General features: G+C 38.6%; 1 protein-coding gene across 2 annotated transcripts in view; it reads right to left on the bottom strand.

Moving 5' to 3' along the window:
• Vps13b (vacuolar protein sorting 13 homolog B) overlaps nucleotides 1-14,615 on the bottom strand; it is a 543,994-nt gene extending 529,379 nt beyond the window's left edge. For both annotated transcript variants that reach the window (XM_032914442.1, XM_032914433.1), the window contains exons 1-3: nucleotides 14,292-14,615; nucleotides 13,951-14,126; nucleotides 5,423-5,566 (exon numbers count right to left, since the gene is read on the bottom strand). In XM_032914442.1, coding sequence (XP_032770333.1) covers nucleotides 5,423-5,566; nucleotides 13,951-14,097 — 291 coding nt within the window. In that variant the 5' untranslated portion in view covers nucleotides 14,098-14,126; nucleotides 14,292-14,615. The remainder of the gene's footprint in view (nucleotides 1-5,422; nucleotides 5,567-13,950; nucleotides 14,127-14,291) is intronic.
• Nucleotides 14,616-14,831: the final 216 nt, after the last annotated feature.

The raw sequence follows: 14,831 nt of genomic DNA, 5'->3' as shown, positions 1-14,831 counted from the left end.
GGAATATAACTTTCTCTGCAATCATTTCCAGCAATCCTTCCTACTGTGAATAACAAGTTTACTTCCTACTTTAAAGATGTAATTGAGCTGCTTACCAGCTTAAACTTAGTGGCAACAAATAGTCGAGTGTGTGCTGTCACTGACTGTACATTTAAAAGTGAATAGAGGCCAGCTTCTAATCCTGCACTTGGGACAGAGGCAGATAAATTTGTGGAGCTCAAGACCAGCCTGGTCTACACAGGCCATCCAGATCTATAAAGTGAAACTCTGTCTTAAAAAAAGAAAGAAGGAAAGGAGAGGGGGAGAAAAGGAGGAGGGAGGGAAGGAGACAATAAGTAGTACTTTATGTATATTTTACTAAAATATAAAATAAACTGTCAAAAGACAGTTTATAAAAGTATAGGAATGGCCAAAAATAACATGAAAACATGTTAAACATCATTAGCTACTATAAAAATACTAATCAAAAACACAGCTGTTATAAAATAAAAAGAAAATAATTGGTTTCCTGAATATAAGCAAACAGTAATGAACTCTTGACTATTACAGGTGAAAACATAAAATGGTAAAGTTACTGCAGGAAAGTGTTTGGCAAGCCATCCAAATGCTAAGCAAAGAATTACCGCATGAACCCAGAAACACTTCCCAAGGGTTATACCCAAGAGAAATGTAGGTTGATGATCTTCAAAAGCTTCAACATAAAATTTGTAATCTCATCATTCTTCTTAACAGCCAAGAAGAGAAAAAAACCTTGTGTCTATATCCATGAAAAAATGGATAAATACATTGTGTTGTATGTGTGTTAAACAATGTTATCCAGCCATAAAAACAAAGTGCTAATAATATACTCTGTATTAACTAATTTCCTGTTTTGATGACAAGCAAAGCAAATTATAAAAGAGTGCATTTAATTGAGCTTACAGTTTCAAAGGGTTAGAGTCCATGACCATCATGGTGGGGACTGTGACAGCAGGAAGGCAGGCAGGCAGGCAGGCAGGCAGGGTACTGAAGAAGCAGATGAGAGCTCACATCTGGATTCTTCCAAACAGAAGGCAAAGAGCACATGGGAATGGCAAGAGGTTTTTGAAGCCTCAAAGCCCACTCCCTTGACACATCTCCTCTAACAAGACCACTTCTCCTAATCCTTCCTAAACATTTTAACCAACTGGGAATTTAAACACATGGCCCTATGGAAGCCATTCCTACCACATACTCTAAAATTTAAATGAACCTCTCAAAAACTTCTTACTAAGCAAAAGATGCTAGATATAAATGTACCATATTATATTACTTCCATATAACATACTAGAATACACAAACCCACAGAGATAGAAAGCAGATTAGAACAAGCATCGGTAGGTACAGAGTATCTTAGTGAGGTTATAAAAGGTTTTGAAACTAGACTGTGCTGGAGGTTGCAAGAGATTATAAATGCATTAGCCCTTATACTAAGTATAATAACACTACTGTCTATTGGGTTGTACATTTTTAATGGCTAGTTATATATTAATTTCACATTTCACTTGTATGCTTCTTGGAACACTTGTGTGAAACTGCATAAAAAAACTAGCACTCTAAACATGACAACAAAGCATCAATTAAGCCAATAAAAATGAAAGATAGCTACTGAAGGTAGGCACTCAGAGAGATCTACAGCAAAGGGAAGAGGACAGTTAGCAGCATGGCCACAGACTAGTGAAAGAGAACAGAATAAAGATTATGGTGTTAAAGACAAAGAATTGTGTTGCTGCAACATTTCATATGATAGTTCTGGTCAATGCAATAACCCAAAATGAACAACAACCACCAGACTGTGAAACAAAAGTTTTCAGTCGGAATAAGAGAGAGACCACAAATTAATACCTAGTAGCAGCAACAACAACAGAAGCACAAAAGGACCTAGCTAGGGGGTGATCAGTTGCTTGATCCCCTCTAGAACAAGGGCCTGAGATCCCAGCATTCCTGTAAAAAGGCTGGGGACCATGGTGCCATATACCCATAATTCCACTACTAGAGAGCACAGAGAAGAGGACTTGCTGGCCAGTCTAGTAATATCAGCAAGTTGCATATGGGTTCACTTTTGTTGATACTTCCATTCACCTCCTTAAAATACCTATCCTTTCCAATTACAACACACAAAACAAGAACTCAAACCCAAGGCCTGACATGTTCAGGCAGCCAGTGTTTGGAAATTACTTAGTTATAGGCTCCACTTAAAAATATTCCTCCATCCGCATAATAAAATAATGAACTTTTATAAATTTTATTAACAAGTTTGCAGCTTTTGGAACTATTATAGAGGCCAAAGTGTCAGACTACTCAGCCTATCTCAAGGGGCAAGGGCTCCTCCCTTCCCTAAAGGCAGTAAAGAGGCAACCCATGGAATATACAAAACTCTTGCTTTTAAGACTTGAAATAAGCAAGCTACAGACAGAAACTGGATTGTGTTACTCTCATTACCAAGGTAATCGTTAGCCTACACGAGCTGAAATGAGAAAGCCAATGAAATTCCACAACCCAAATCAGAAATTTTCAGTCAATAAAGGATTCTCATAGCATCTAAAAATGCAAGAAAAAATAATGAGAAAAAAACATCATGTAAGTCCAAACACTAAGATGGGTTTATAACTGCATATATTAACAACAACAACGACAACAAGTTTATTAGTTCTTAATGTATCATTTTGGAGCTTTGATGCAGGTTCAAAGGATTTCTTCAACCTTATTAACAAGAAAGTTAATTCTATAGGCAGCCTTACAAATGATTGCATTTTTTAAGTTTAAAAATTTTAAATGTGAGGAAGTCTAGTGGTATAAGCTGTTAATCCCAGCACTAGGAGCTAAGACAGGTGGATCTCTGAGAATTCAAGACCAGTCTGCTCTACACAGCAAGTTCTAAGACAGAAAGGGTTACAAAGCGTTACCCAATCTCAAACAAAAAAATATTTTAAACACTTACTTTGTAGGTGTACAAAAATCAGAGTAGAGTTTTAGACCAAAGAAAAACATGTAAACTACTATATACTGTTTTAGTTCTTAAGTTTTGTGTTCACAGGACTCTATTAGATTACACCAGAGTATTCCTAATATGTCATAAATCAAATTCTTATGTAATGCCCAAAAAGAGAAAAAAATGGTCAAAAGTAACAAGTCCAAGGGATTTAAAGGTAAGGACAATGACTGACACAGAAGTGACTCTCAGAGTAAACAGGAAAGAGTTAAATGCATTACTAATGAAGTTTCTAAATGTCAAAATAGCTTTGAGGGAACCGGAAGGCAGCCTTCATTCTACCTAAGACAATTTGTTTACTTTGACATCCTCCAAGCTTTCTAATTATGTCAGGTGGTGACAGTGCACCCTGGCAGTGGTGCTGCATGCCTTTGATCCCAGCACTTGGGAGGAAGAGGCAGGCAAATCTTCTAGGACAGCAGGGCTACAAAGAGGAACCCTGTCCTAAAAAAAAAAAAAAAAAAAAAAAGAAGAAGAACAAACAGAGGTGTATAATGCTAAATAATTTGCCAAATGTCAAATGCTACTTTCAAAAAGTCTTTCTCCTCCAAAACTTTAAATATCTGTTAAAAACATTTGTTTTGAGAGTGGTTTATAATTATGACAGTTGACCCTTTTTTCATACATACCATAAAATTCAAACCTCAAATACTGTACAAGGAAGAACTCTGATCACTCTTGCAGGAGTCATTCACATGGACCAATACCAAAACTAGTTATGGACTTCACTAAGTCCCGTGCTACAAATCTGATTCCACAGCACTGGCAATTAGTTGCAACCTATCTCTTCTGAATTGTGTGTCCTACAGGACATCTGGCCCTGAAATTTCTACTTTCCCACTGAAAAAATAGTGTTAGGGTAATTTTCATTCCTTTAATGAAGGGCACCACATGGGTGGTCTAATCAAGCCCAGATTTTAAAAAAAAAAAAAAAACTTAAATTCAAGTAACAGATGATTGGTCAAGGACTATTAATTACCAAATATAACTATGAAAGGAAACTAGGTTGCAATATAACTAGCTACAAATTTATAAATAAATCTCAAATACTAGAAGTTCACAAAATAAATTCTCACAAAATAAACTTTTGTGAGAATGCAACATTGTCCTATTATTCCAAGAATCACATTATTTGAGAAAGGATAATACAGATTTGAAATCAAAGATTAGATAGATAGATAGATAGATAGATAGATAGATAGATAGATAGATAGAGTCCAAAGAGTTACTCTAACAAAGTATCTACTTCAAATAGAAAATAATTTTAATAGTTCATAAAATAACCCTAATTTCACAGAAATTAAAGTTCTATTTAAGATACACTAGAATTGCCTTATAGTTGTTATAAAATGGCATTTCAATCATACCTGTCCATTCTCTTCAGACTGGAAAGCCATCAGTATACCTAGTACAGCCCCAGCACAAAGGAGACTGAGGCAGGAGGTCAAGCCCAGGCCAGTCATGCCTACAGAGCAAGCCCCTGTCTCAGAGAACCATATGAATATAGACAAGTGTGCTGAGGAAGCGCAGTGAGACTGAACGCCACACTCACCATGCTAGTGCACAGTAAGTGGGGAAACACTCTTTTTCCACAAAAGTCTGGTATTCTAACCTATTTCCTCCCTAAATTCATAGATCTTGGGCTGGGACTGCTTAAAACAAATACTGTAACTTTGCAAAAATCTCTTAACAGACATAATATATAGACAAACAGGCAGACAGACTGACAAACAGACTGACTGACTTTGAACCAACAAGACAGCTCAACAGGTAAGAGTATCTGCCACCAGGTCTACTCTCCTGAGATCAATCCCTGGGACTCATAAGGTGACCCCCATATGTGCATATGGCACACACACATCACCACAAACAAATAAGTAAATTTAATTTAAAAAATTTAACCAACACAAGAAACATGATTCTGAAAACAAACCTTCAAAAACAACAATGAAATTTAGTATAAAGATGGATCTTCCCAAAAAAGATTGTCTGATCTAGATATGTCATGTAAGGAAAAATTCATATAAAACCTCTGTAAAAGATTCAAAACACTTTTTTAGTTTTTACCAAGTTTGACTAGAATTAGATCAACTACTAAGTTTCACTGAAAACTGGAGTTGATCAGTCTTCTCATTTATTCTGGATATAGGTAATGAGAAATTTATTTGATCCCTAGTACAAAAGGCTATGACTAACTAATCAAATCTTATAAAAAAAAAAAAAAAAACACCTTTTAAATGCTTTATCCCAATTTAAAAACATCTTTTTGTAAATCCTGTTACTTTCAAAGGCATGTAGAAAGTAAGTTTATTAAATTTACATGACAGTTGACATATCCCCAAAGCTAAGATGTGTCCAATTAGATTACTAGGGAAGAACTAACATTAAGAACTAGGCTCAGCAGCTTCTTACCTGTATTCCATCTTTAAGTTTCAAGATGCATTCCATTGTATTGATGGTAATTACCACAGGTTCGGAGCCCAATTTTGTCCATGGTACATGAATTCTCAGTTCGTGGATATGACCACTTAAAAAAGTGAATGGTAATTTCAGTTCCTTAAAACACAAAATATTAAAAAGTTAGTAAATACTCGTGTTTTTATTCTCCTGTTTATATATAAGCTCGTTTCTTAAAGAAAAATGATTTTTTTAAAAAAAGGTTATTACTTCTACTCAAAATTAGAATCAACTTGTTAAACTACATGTAATAAACTATTTTTTTAAATGTGCTCTACAAGTCACATTTAAAAAGTTATCTAAATTCCCCAAGCTTCAGTCCCTACTCTGCCTAATAGGAACAGCATACTATGTGGGGTTCATACTACAGGTTTATAAACGCTGGTGTAGCAGCAATCACAGGAGCTAACAGCAAGACGTGAGCTAGCCATCATGACCTTCTTCGTAAATCTCTAACAATATCTCTCAAAAAGTCTTCCTAAAACAAGTAGGAAAAGAGGTTTACTTAGAGATAAGAAACTCCAGATAGACTGACCTAACAAAACAGAACTTCGCAACCTATTTTGTTGCACTTAATTGAATATTTAACCTCGATATGATGTGGTCATCATTTGAAATGCTTCTAATTGTGGTCCACTGTTATTAGGCAAAAGTTTAAAAAGGTAACATAAACTTGACCAAAATCACGTCATATTAATCTCACTTCTTGACAAGATTTTTTTTTTGACAACTCAAAAACAGTATTTGCTGCATCTGTATAACACTGTGGCTATTGATAAATTTAATAACTAAGAAACATTCCTTTTTGCCTGCACATTTGTTTCAGTAACATAATAAAACTACAGCTAAACATTGACAGTACATGCAAGCAGTTGAAACCAGTAGCTGTGGAACCATCAGATGGACTCACTCCTGTCTCTGTCAAATACTAAGTCAGTCTCACTGAACAAACTTTCTCACGTGCCTTTCATTATCTGCAACTTTTGGATAAGAATAATAGTTCTGAGTATTAACCAATTCATTTCTAATAAAGAGGTTAAACTGTCTTTCTCACACAGAACCCATTCTAAGGATGCTGAGGAATATTCTGACTACTGCTATCATCTAAGTATGGATTGAATGTAAGACTACAACCAGAGGGTTTAGGGGTTTGAGGGGATTGGTTTGGTTGGTTGGTTGGTTGGTTTGGTTTTCAGTTTTTGTTTTTGCCCAAAGTCTGACTACTAAAGTTTTGTTGTTACTAGCCTTTAGTGTATCTCATTACAGTAAGTTTAAAGACATAATAACTTCTTCAAATACAGTTCCATTAGCACAAGGTTGTATGTTAATCAGTATTTACAACAACACAAGATTACTAAACACTGCAGACTAAGCACAATTCTAAGCAAAACCACTACCTGTAACCATTTAACCACAACATTAAACGGTTAATACTATCATCCACCTTTTAGAATGAAGAATCTGAGGCATGAAGAATTGGATAATTTCACAAAATGAAACCTTGAGGCAAGGAAGAATACAAATCAAATCAGCTTCAAGAATCCTTGCTATTAACCACTGATACTGCTGGCCATCTACCTACTTTTGTAGCTCTGACTTCAATCACACCACTATGTAGCTTCTTGGACAATGACTGCTTCCACCTCTCCCACCTTTTGACTTATGCAACATTGTATTTGCAAAGTGTCTAACAAAGCTACAGTCTATGAACACAAATCAGAAGTTTTCAGAGAAAAGACACCTTGATTATTCCAGAACTTGGTGCCATCAGAATGCTAATTCAACAGCTCAGCTACTAAAAACAGAAGCAGCTGTCTACATTAGCAAATGGAATTTTAAATCATACAAGCCATGTCAGTGGTACAAATCAAATTCAACATTTAGTAATCATCTGATTATCAGCAAGACTGTTTAGACAAAGTACTGTGAGAAACAAGTAAAAACACATGGACATTGAAAAGGGGAAAATACAAATGTTGATTATTTTAACAACTAGACCTTGCAGTAACCAAAACCAAATTGCTTCCTGTTATTTCTACTTCTTGAAATATAAGTCTACATCTTAAAAGTGTTAAAAACCCTTTGCTGGAATATTTACAATTTCCTTAGAGCTGAAGATGAACCTGAGGTAGTATATATGAGGCTCTGGGCTTGATCACCAGAACTACAAGAAAGGAAAAAGAGTGGGGGAGGCACTTCCCTACAAGAGGAACATTATGATTGGACAGAGGATATTACTAGCCAAGATTTAAGTTGAGGGCTGAATAGCTCTCAGAAATCTAGTTCTAACCAACTATAATCTAAGCTACTCTTGAAGCTGAGGCAGGAGGAACAGGTTTTACCACTAGCCTAGGCAACAGAGGGGTTCATCTACAAGACCAGTTACTCTTAGGTAAGCTATAATGGGGGCTTGGGGGTTGTGTTCTTTTTAAAAAGAACATAAAAGGCAAGAAACATAAAAACAAGTAAGTTTACATCAAACTTAAAAGCTTTGAATAGCAAAAAACAACAACAACAACAAAACAAAATCAACAGAGTAAATGAGCCATATTAGCAATTAACAAATGTGAGAGGAAACATATGAAAACCATATATCTGGAAAGGCATTAATACATAATGTATAAAGAGAATTTCTAAACTTTAACAATCATCTAACAATCTAACAATCCTACTTTTAAAAGTGAGTAAAACAAGCCACACATAGTGGCACACACCTTCAATCTGAGCACTTGAGCAGAAAGCAGGCAGATCTCTTGGAGTCTGATGACAGCCAAGTCTACATAGTAAGACATGCCCCAAAAAAGCAAAAGCCAATAATAAACTTGAACAGAGACTTCTCCACAGAAGATGTACAAACACCAACAAACATATGAAAAGAGAATCAGTGTTCAAATCACCAAGGATGCAAATCTAAACCAGTGGGCTATCACTGATTATCTAGTAATATGTACACTATTAAAGATGTGATTGGAGACACACGAGTTAACAAGCAACAGATTCATTGTTAGCAAAATAGGAAAGTGAATTCTTCAAAGTAATACCAGATTGTAAAGCAAACTCATACACAGAAACAAAAGGTAAGCAAACGCTTATTAATGAAGTTGAGCTACTCTTTCCTTTCTTCTTCCAACGAGAAAGGCCCAAGGCTCCTCCCCAGTGGTCTCAACAATGACTGTGACTGAGCTCCCGCCAGCTGTGCACCTGTGTAGGGAGCTGCACAGACACATCTTTGGGGAATGCATCACGTATGCTGGGGTGAACATTTCAGAGATGCAGCTGTCTTTGCTCGTACATTATTCTCTAAGTGTTTGTCAACCTTCCTAATGTTGTGACCCTTTAATACAGTTCCTCATATTGTGGTGAGCCTAAGCATAAAATGTTGTTATTACTTAAGAACTGTTACGTTGCTGCTATTACGAATTGTCTTTTTTTTTTTTTTTTTTTTTTTTTTTTTTTTTTTTTGGAGCTGGGGGCCGAACCCAGGGCCTTGCGCTTGCTAGGCAAGCGCTCTACCACTGAGCCTAAACCCCCACCCCCTTACGAATTGTAATATAAATATCTGATATGCAGGTTATCTGATTTCACCCCTGTGAAAGTTGTTCTACCCACCCCTTCACCTCCACCCAACTCCACCCCTACCCCTTAATCCCAGCAAAGGGGTCCTGACCCATAGGCTAAGAACCACTGTTCTAAATAAACCCTCACCTTACCCATGCTCCTGTAAGCAACTACAAGAAACTAACTAGTTTACCAAGCAAGACTTGGATACAACTGTTTCTTTGATCTTTCATCAGTACCCTACCTCAATCAATGTTGTTCATGCTTCCCCAGGAAAATAAGAAACCAGACAGAAAGGTGGTTTTGAGGAGTACCTACATTACGGTGACTGGCTTCATATTCTTTCCAATAGAAACATTTCCTTCCAGACGTCTAAGTCTCAAAAAGCTAATAAAGTGTACCTTGGTTAGAAAGCTTTTAATGTTACATGATTAACAATGCCCCTCCCCCAGGTTAGTAATAAAGAATTACTGGAGACAGAACAGACTTCTGATGGAACGGCTTAGGAATTATGCACTGAGCTCCAGGGATGCAACACACAGGAACTGTTACCCACTCTAAGACTTAGATGCAGGTACCTGTGAGACACCCTCACTCCTGTAAGTGATCCTAACGTACTCACTAGCTCCCCAAGCCAGACTTGTAGCATCATTTCTTTGGTCTGCTGTCCATCTCTAAGAGTAAATGGGTATTTGTTCCCATCTTCCCCAGAAAGAGTTACACAACAAAATGAAGTAAAAATTAGCATGAATCTCAGATTGTGGTATATTAACTGTATATTGTAATCCTTAAAGCAACTACTAAGACAATAACTCAAAAATAATTTGGAATCAAAAGAAAAAACAATAGAAAATCTCTACTACTTAATATAAAAGTGCATGGCAAAAGCATACTAGAAGAACAAAAGGGATGTCAGACACAGAAAGTAATTTGAAAATAGATGAAAATCCAACCATATACATATAAGCACTGAATATAAATGAATTAAATACTCCAACCAAAACAAAAAGACCTCAGACAATTTAAAAATAAAATAGCATGTGAATATACACTATCTACAAAACAAATACTTTGGATATGAAAATATAAGTGAAAAGAGCAAAATATATATTGTTCTGTATGTTTTCTACTGCTGTGATAAAACACTGAACAAAACCAACTTGGAGAGGAAAGGTTTATCAGCTAATATGTTACAGGCCATCATGGAAAGAAACCAAGGCAGGAAGTCAAGGCAGTAGCCTAGAGGAAGGAATTAAAGCAGAGGCCATGGAGAAATGCTACTTACTGGCCTTCTACCCCTGGTTTGCTCAGCTACATTTTTTTATACGGTCAGACCCAACTGTCTAGGACTGCCCACAGTAGGCCAGGCCTTCCACTATCAGTTAGCAGTTAAGAAAATGCCCCCAAAGATATGCCGGGCAATCTGATGAAGGCAATTCCTGACTGAGCTTCCTCCTCCCAAGTGTATCAAGTAGGCAAAATAATCCACCACATATATCATGCAAATAGTAACTACAAAAAGCAAAGTAATTATACTACCATCATAAGAGAGGGAAAAATAATGTTACTAAAAATCCAATAGTTAAGAGACCAGTCTAGACTACATAAAACCCTACCCAAAAATCCACTAAGAATAGGCCTAAGTAACAGCTCTTACTAATAAAATCTCACACACACCTGAGTTCAGATCCCTTAGCTAATGTTAAAAAAAAGGGGGGTAGGGAGGCATAGCCAGGCCTGAAACACTAGCACTAGGGGGTTGAGGAAAGCCAGAAGGATTGCTGGAACTTGTGGGCTATTAGTCTAGCTCCAAGCTCTGTAAAGACTCTGCCTAAAGAGGTATGATGGAAAGTGACAGAGCACTACACAAGTACACCATCATACAAGGACACAAGTGTCCTCCTCTGGTACACACACACATACGCAGAGGCTCAAATGCACATATACCTTATACACATGCCATGTTCACTGACACTACACACACACACACACACACACACATTGCCACACCAAATAAACCAAGAAAGGTCAAACAGGACACCTGACAGTGATTAAAAAGATCAATTAATGAACAGCAGATAAAATATGCAAGAAGAGAGCCACAAAATACATAAAGCAAAATCTAGCAAAACTGAAAAAAGAAAAAGACACTTCAAAAATAATAGCAGGAGCTGAAAAAGTGGCTCAGAGGTTAAAAACACTTGAACCTGGAGAGCCGGGTTCAATTCCAGCATCCACACGGCAGTTCACAATCATCTTTAACTCCAGAGATCTGATACCTTCTTTGACTTCCAAGGGCTAGAAGCACACACGTGGTACACAAACATGCACACAAAACACTCATACACCTAAAGTAAATTTAAAAAAAATACAAAAATAAAAGTGGATGGTAGTCTAGATGGTTCAGGAGGTAAGGGAAGTTGTCCAACCAAGCCTGATGACCCCAGTTCAATCTCAGAATGCACCTAGTAAAGAAAAGAACCAACTCCTACAAATTGTCTGACAAGAAAGAAAGTCTATTCCCATCACATCTGCTCCATATTCTGTTAAGAGCTTCTAGCCAGTGCAATAATAAAACTAAAAACTGTAAGGGCTGATGGTATCTAACACATAATATATTCATTTAAAAAAAAAAACCACTGCCTAAAAGATATAAAACCAGCATTACTTATAATGTTAGACGGTATATGCAATAAATCTGAAGGAATTACCAAAAAATATTAAACAATAAAACAACAACAATAACAACAACAAAGGTTTCTTAATCCAGGATAGGAACAGCCCTAAGCACAAAGGGAAATGGAGACTAGGGTATAGGTTTGTCATAGAACACAGGCTTAGTGTTCAATACCCAGGTTCAATACGCAGAGCCAAAAGCAACATAAAATAAATTCCAAATCAGCAATTCAGAAAGGTAAATATTCACACTGTCAAAAAAAAAAGAGAGAGAGAATTTACAAAAGATAACCACATGATCCGCCAATGCGTATTAGAAATATTCAAATAAAATACACTGGCACATCATTATACATCCATCAGAAAGCCAAAAATTTAAAGCAACAAACATACCAAATAGGGGGAAAACTGGGAAATACTTAAAACCATAAATGAGACTGTAAGTTAATATACTCTGTTGAACTATTAGCAATACATATTGAAATCAGACATATGCCTACGTCCTAGATATGTTTTAGGGAAACTAATGCTTATGTATATAAAAATGCACACAGGAGAATGTTCATTGACACATAAAAGCCAACAATATAAACAAGCAAAAAGCTCTACTGATAGGACAGATAAACTGTGACACCTTATACAATGGAATACAAAAGCAACACAAAGAACAAGCTGCTGCTGACTCAGCACTGTGGGTCCATCGCAGCAGCAGCAGCAGCAGCAGCATTAGAAGGAGGAAGAGAAGAAGCAGCAGCATTAGAAGGAGGAGGAAGAGGAGGAAGAGGAGGAGGAAGAGAAGAAGACAGCAGCAGCATTAGGAGGAGGAAGAGGAATTAGAGGTGGAGGAGGAGGAGGAGGAGGAAGAGGAAGAAGAAGCAGCAGCATTAGGAGGAGGAGGAGGAATTAGAGGTGGAGGAGGAGGAGTTAGGAGAGGTGGAGGAGGAGGAGGAAAAGGGGAAGGAGGAGGAGGAAGAGGAGGAGGGGAAGAGGAGGAGGAGTTAGAGGAGAAGGAGGAGGAGGAGAGGGAAAAGGAGGAAGAGAAGGAGGAGGAGGAGGAGGAAGAGAAGAAGACAGCAATGGTAGCTGCTAGACAGAAATCACTTCAATTTAGCTGAGGCTCAATAATAGGTTAAAAAAACACCTCTTCTTGACAGAAATCTAACTGCTATGGCACGGAGCTCAGCAGCAGAATGTTTGACCAACATGCATGCAGCCCTAAGGTCACTCCTTCCTCTGAGTAACACGGAATTGCAGAAATGAGACCAGCAGCGTCTTGGGAGTGTGGTGTGGTGGACACACAGGTGCATCTTGTAGGGTGTTGGAGACACCCGCTGCCTTCATCCTGATGGTGAATTCACAGGTACAGCCATACTTAAAGCTCAACCAACACATTTAGGATTTGTTCTCATTTTTTAAAAACTAAAACGAAAATATTAAAGACATCCACTAATGCCTGCGGAAGAATGGGGAAGGAGCTGATTTTCTCAGTGCTCTGTCTGGATTATCCAATAACAAGAGTACACCATGAAAAGTCTTGACAGCCATCACCATCGGATCAGTCCTCCCTTATCTATCTCCTACAAAGCTGCTCTGTGGCTCTTGAGCTCCTGCAGATAATGTGTATCCTCGAGCATAACAGAAGTACTTGGCATATGTTACTGCTAAATGTGGTAAGTGAATTAATGAGCATGTGAACTTTGAAGTCAGTTATTTGAATCAGATCATTTCAATGCAAAAAAAAAAAAAAAACCTAAAAAGTGATTAATAAAGATGTTTCCAACTTTACCATCCTTCTCAATCTGTGTCTACTCAATCTCTGAGGATCCATGAGTAATGTCATTTTTCCTCGTAAAAGAAACAGAACTTTCCTCTACATGCCTGGGCCCTTGCTGTCTTTCACACTCTTCCATTGACCCAAAAGAAGAACATGAATGTATTGTTTTCCAGCTTCATATGACATTGTAAGAATGTGCATATTTGGCAATGCTTGAGAACTGAGTAAACAGGCTGAAATTTTCTGCTAGCAAAAACAACAGAAATGGTTTTCTATCAGCCAAAAAAATGTTTGTAAATCCTAATAGAATAAGCCCTTATGAGGCAGAAAGCCTCGTATTTTTTTTCTATAAAATTATGTCTCTAACTACACAGTAGCCAAGACACACTAACAGGAAATTTATGTCATTCAAAATATGGTAAACAGGCTATGTCTATCAAGATGAAGATGTTCCGATGACAGCTGCACAGCTTACCTGTTCTAGAACATCTAACTTTAACTCGAGTTTGCTGAGAACCACGTCCCCACCCCATAGTGAAAGCTGAAGATCCGAAGGCTTTAAGTTCTTGATATAGCGATTCACATAACTCATTAAGATTGGAGTTACATACGACTCCAGCATCTTCAAAAATCAGGCGTCAAAGTCAGATCCTGAAAAGGGGTAAAGACGGAAATTTTTGTAAGTAACTGAATCGGCAGGCAACGACTGGAAAAACACTTCTCGGGAAACCTGGCAAGGCCAACAGGCGGCCGCAGGTTTCTCCAAGAACACCTTCCCTGTCCGGCCGCGACCTCCCCGCTAACTGTGCGCCTCACCTGACCAAGAGTGGGCAAAGAGGCTGGAGGTGACGGGTCCCCGGACGTGGGAGGAGAGCGCGGCCCCCTTCACTCTGGCCCTTGCGCAGCCCAGCCTGAGGCGGTCGACTCCCGGAACGCAGGCGGATCTCGGGCCATAGAACCCAAGCTGGCGTCAGGCCCGCTGCTGCGGCCGCCGCACCCGCTCCAAGGTAAACACGCCACAGAGCGGCGGCGTGCGCTCCTCCTCCGGGTACCTGGAGTCCACGGCAGACGCGCCGCCCGCGTTCCGCGACACTTCCGGTGTGCCCGCTTTGCAGTCCGTCAGGTTTCCGCGGCGGGAACGACGACCCAGCGCGTCTGCGTGGGACGACTCCGACTTGGCTAGGCCGGGACCCCGGATGCCGCCGCTCTGGGTTAGAAACGACCTCTACGGAGCGCTCGGTGCGGGGGGCGGACCGGTAAAGTGGAGGCACCGGGAATCCGGAAGTGGCGCTGCGGGAGAGGCGATGGTCGGGACGTGCCCCAGTGCGGCTCCGGAGGCTGTAGTAGCCGAAAGGA

The sequence above is a fragment of the Rattus rattus genome, chromosome 1 (genome assembly GCF_011064425.1).
Source record: "Rattus rattus isolate New Zealand chromosome 1, Rrattus_CSIRO_v1, whole genome shotgun sequence".
NCBI classification, from domain to species: domain Eukaryota; kingdom Metazoa; phylum Chordata; class Mammalia; order Rodentia; family Muridae; genus Rattus; species Rattus rattus.
Note: the sequence above shows the minus strand (reverse complement) of the source record. Positions and strands in the feature narration are given on the sequence as shown.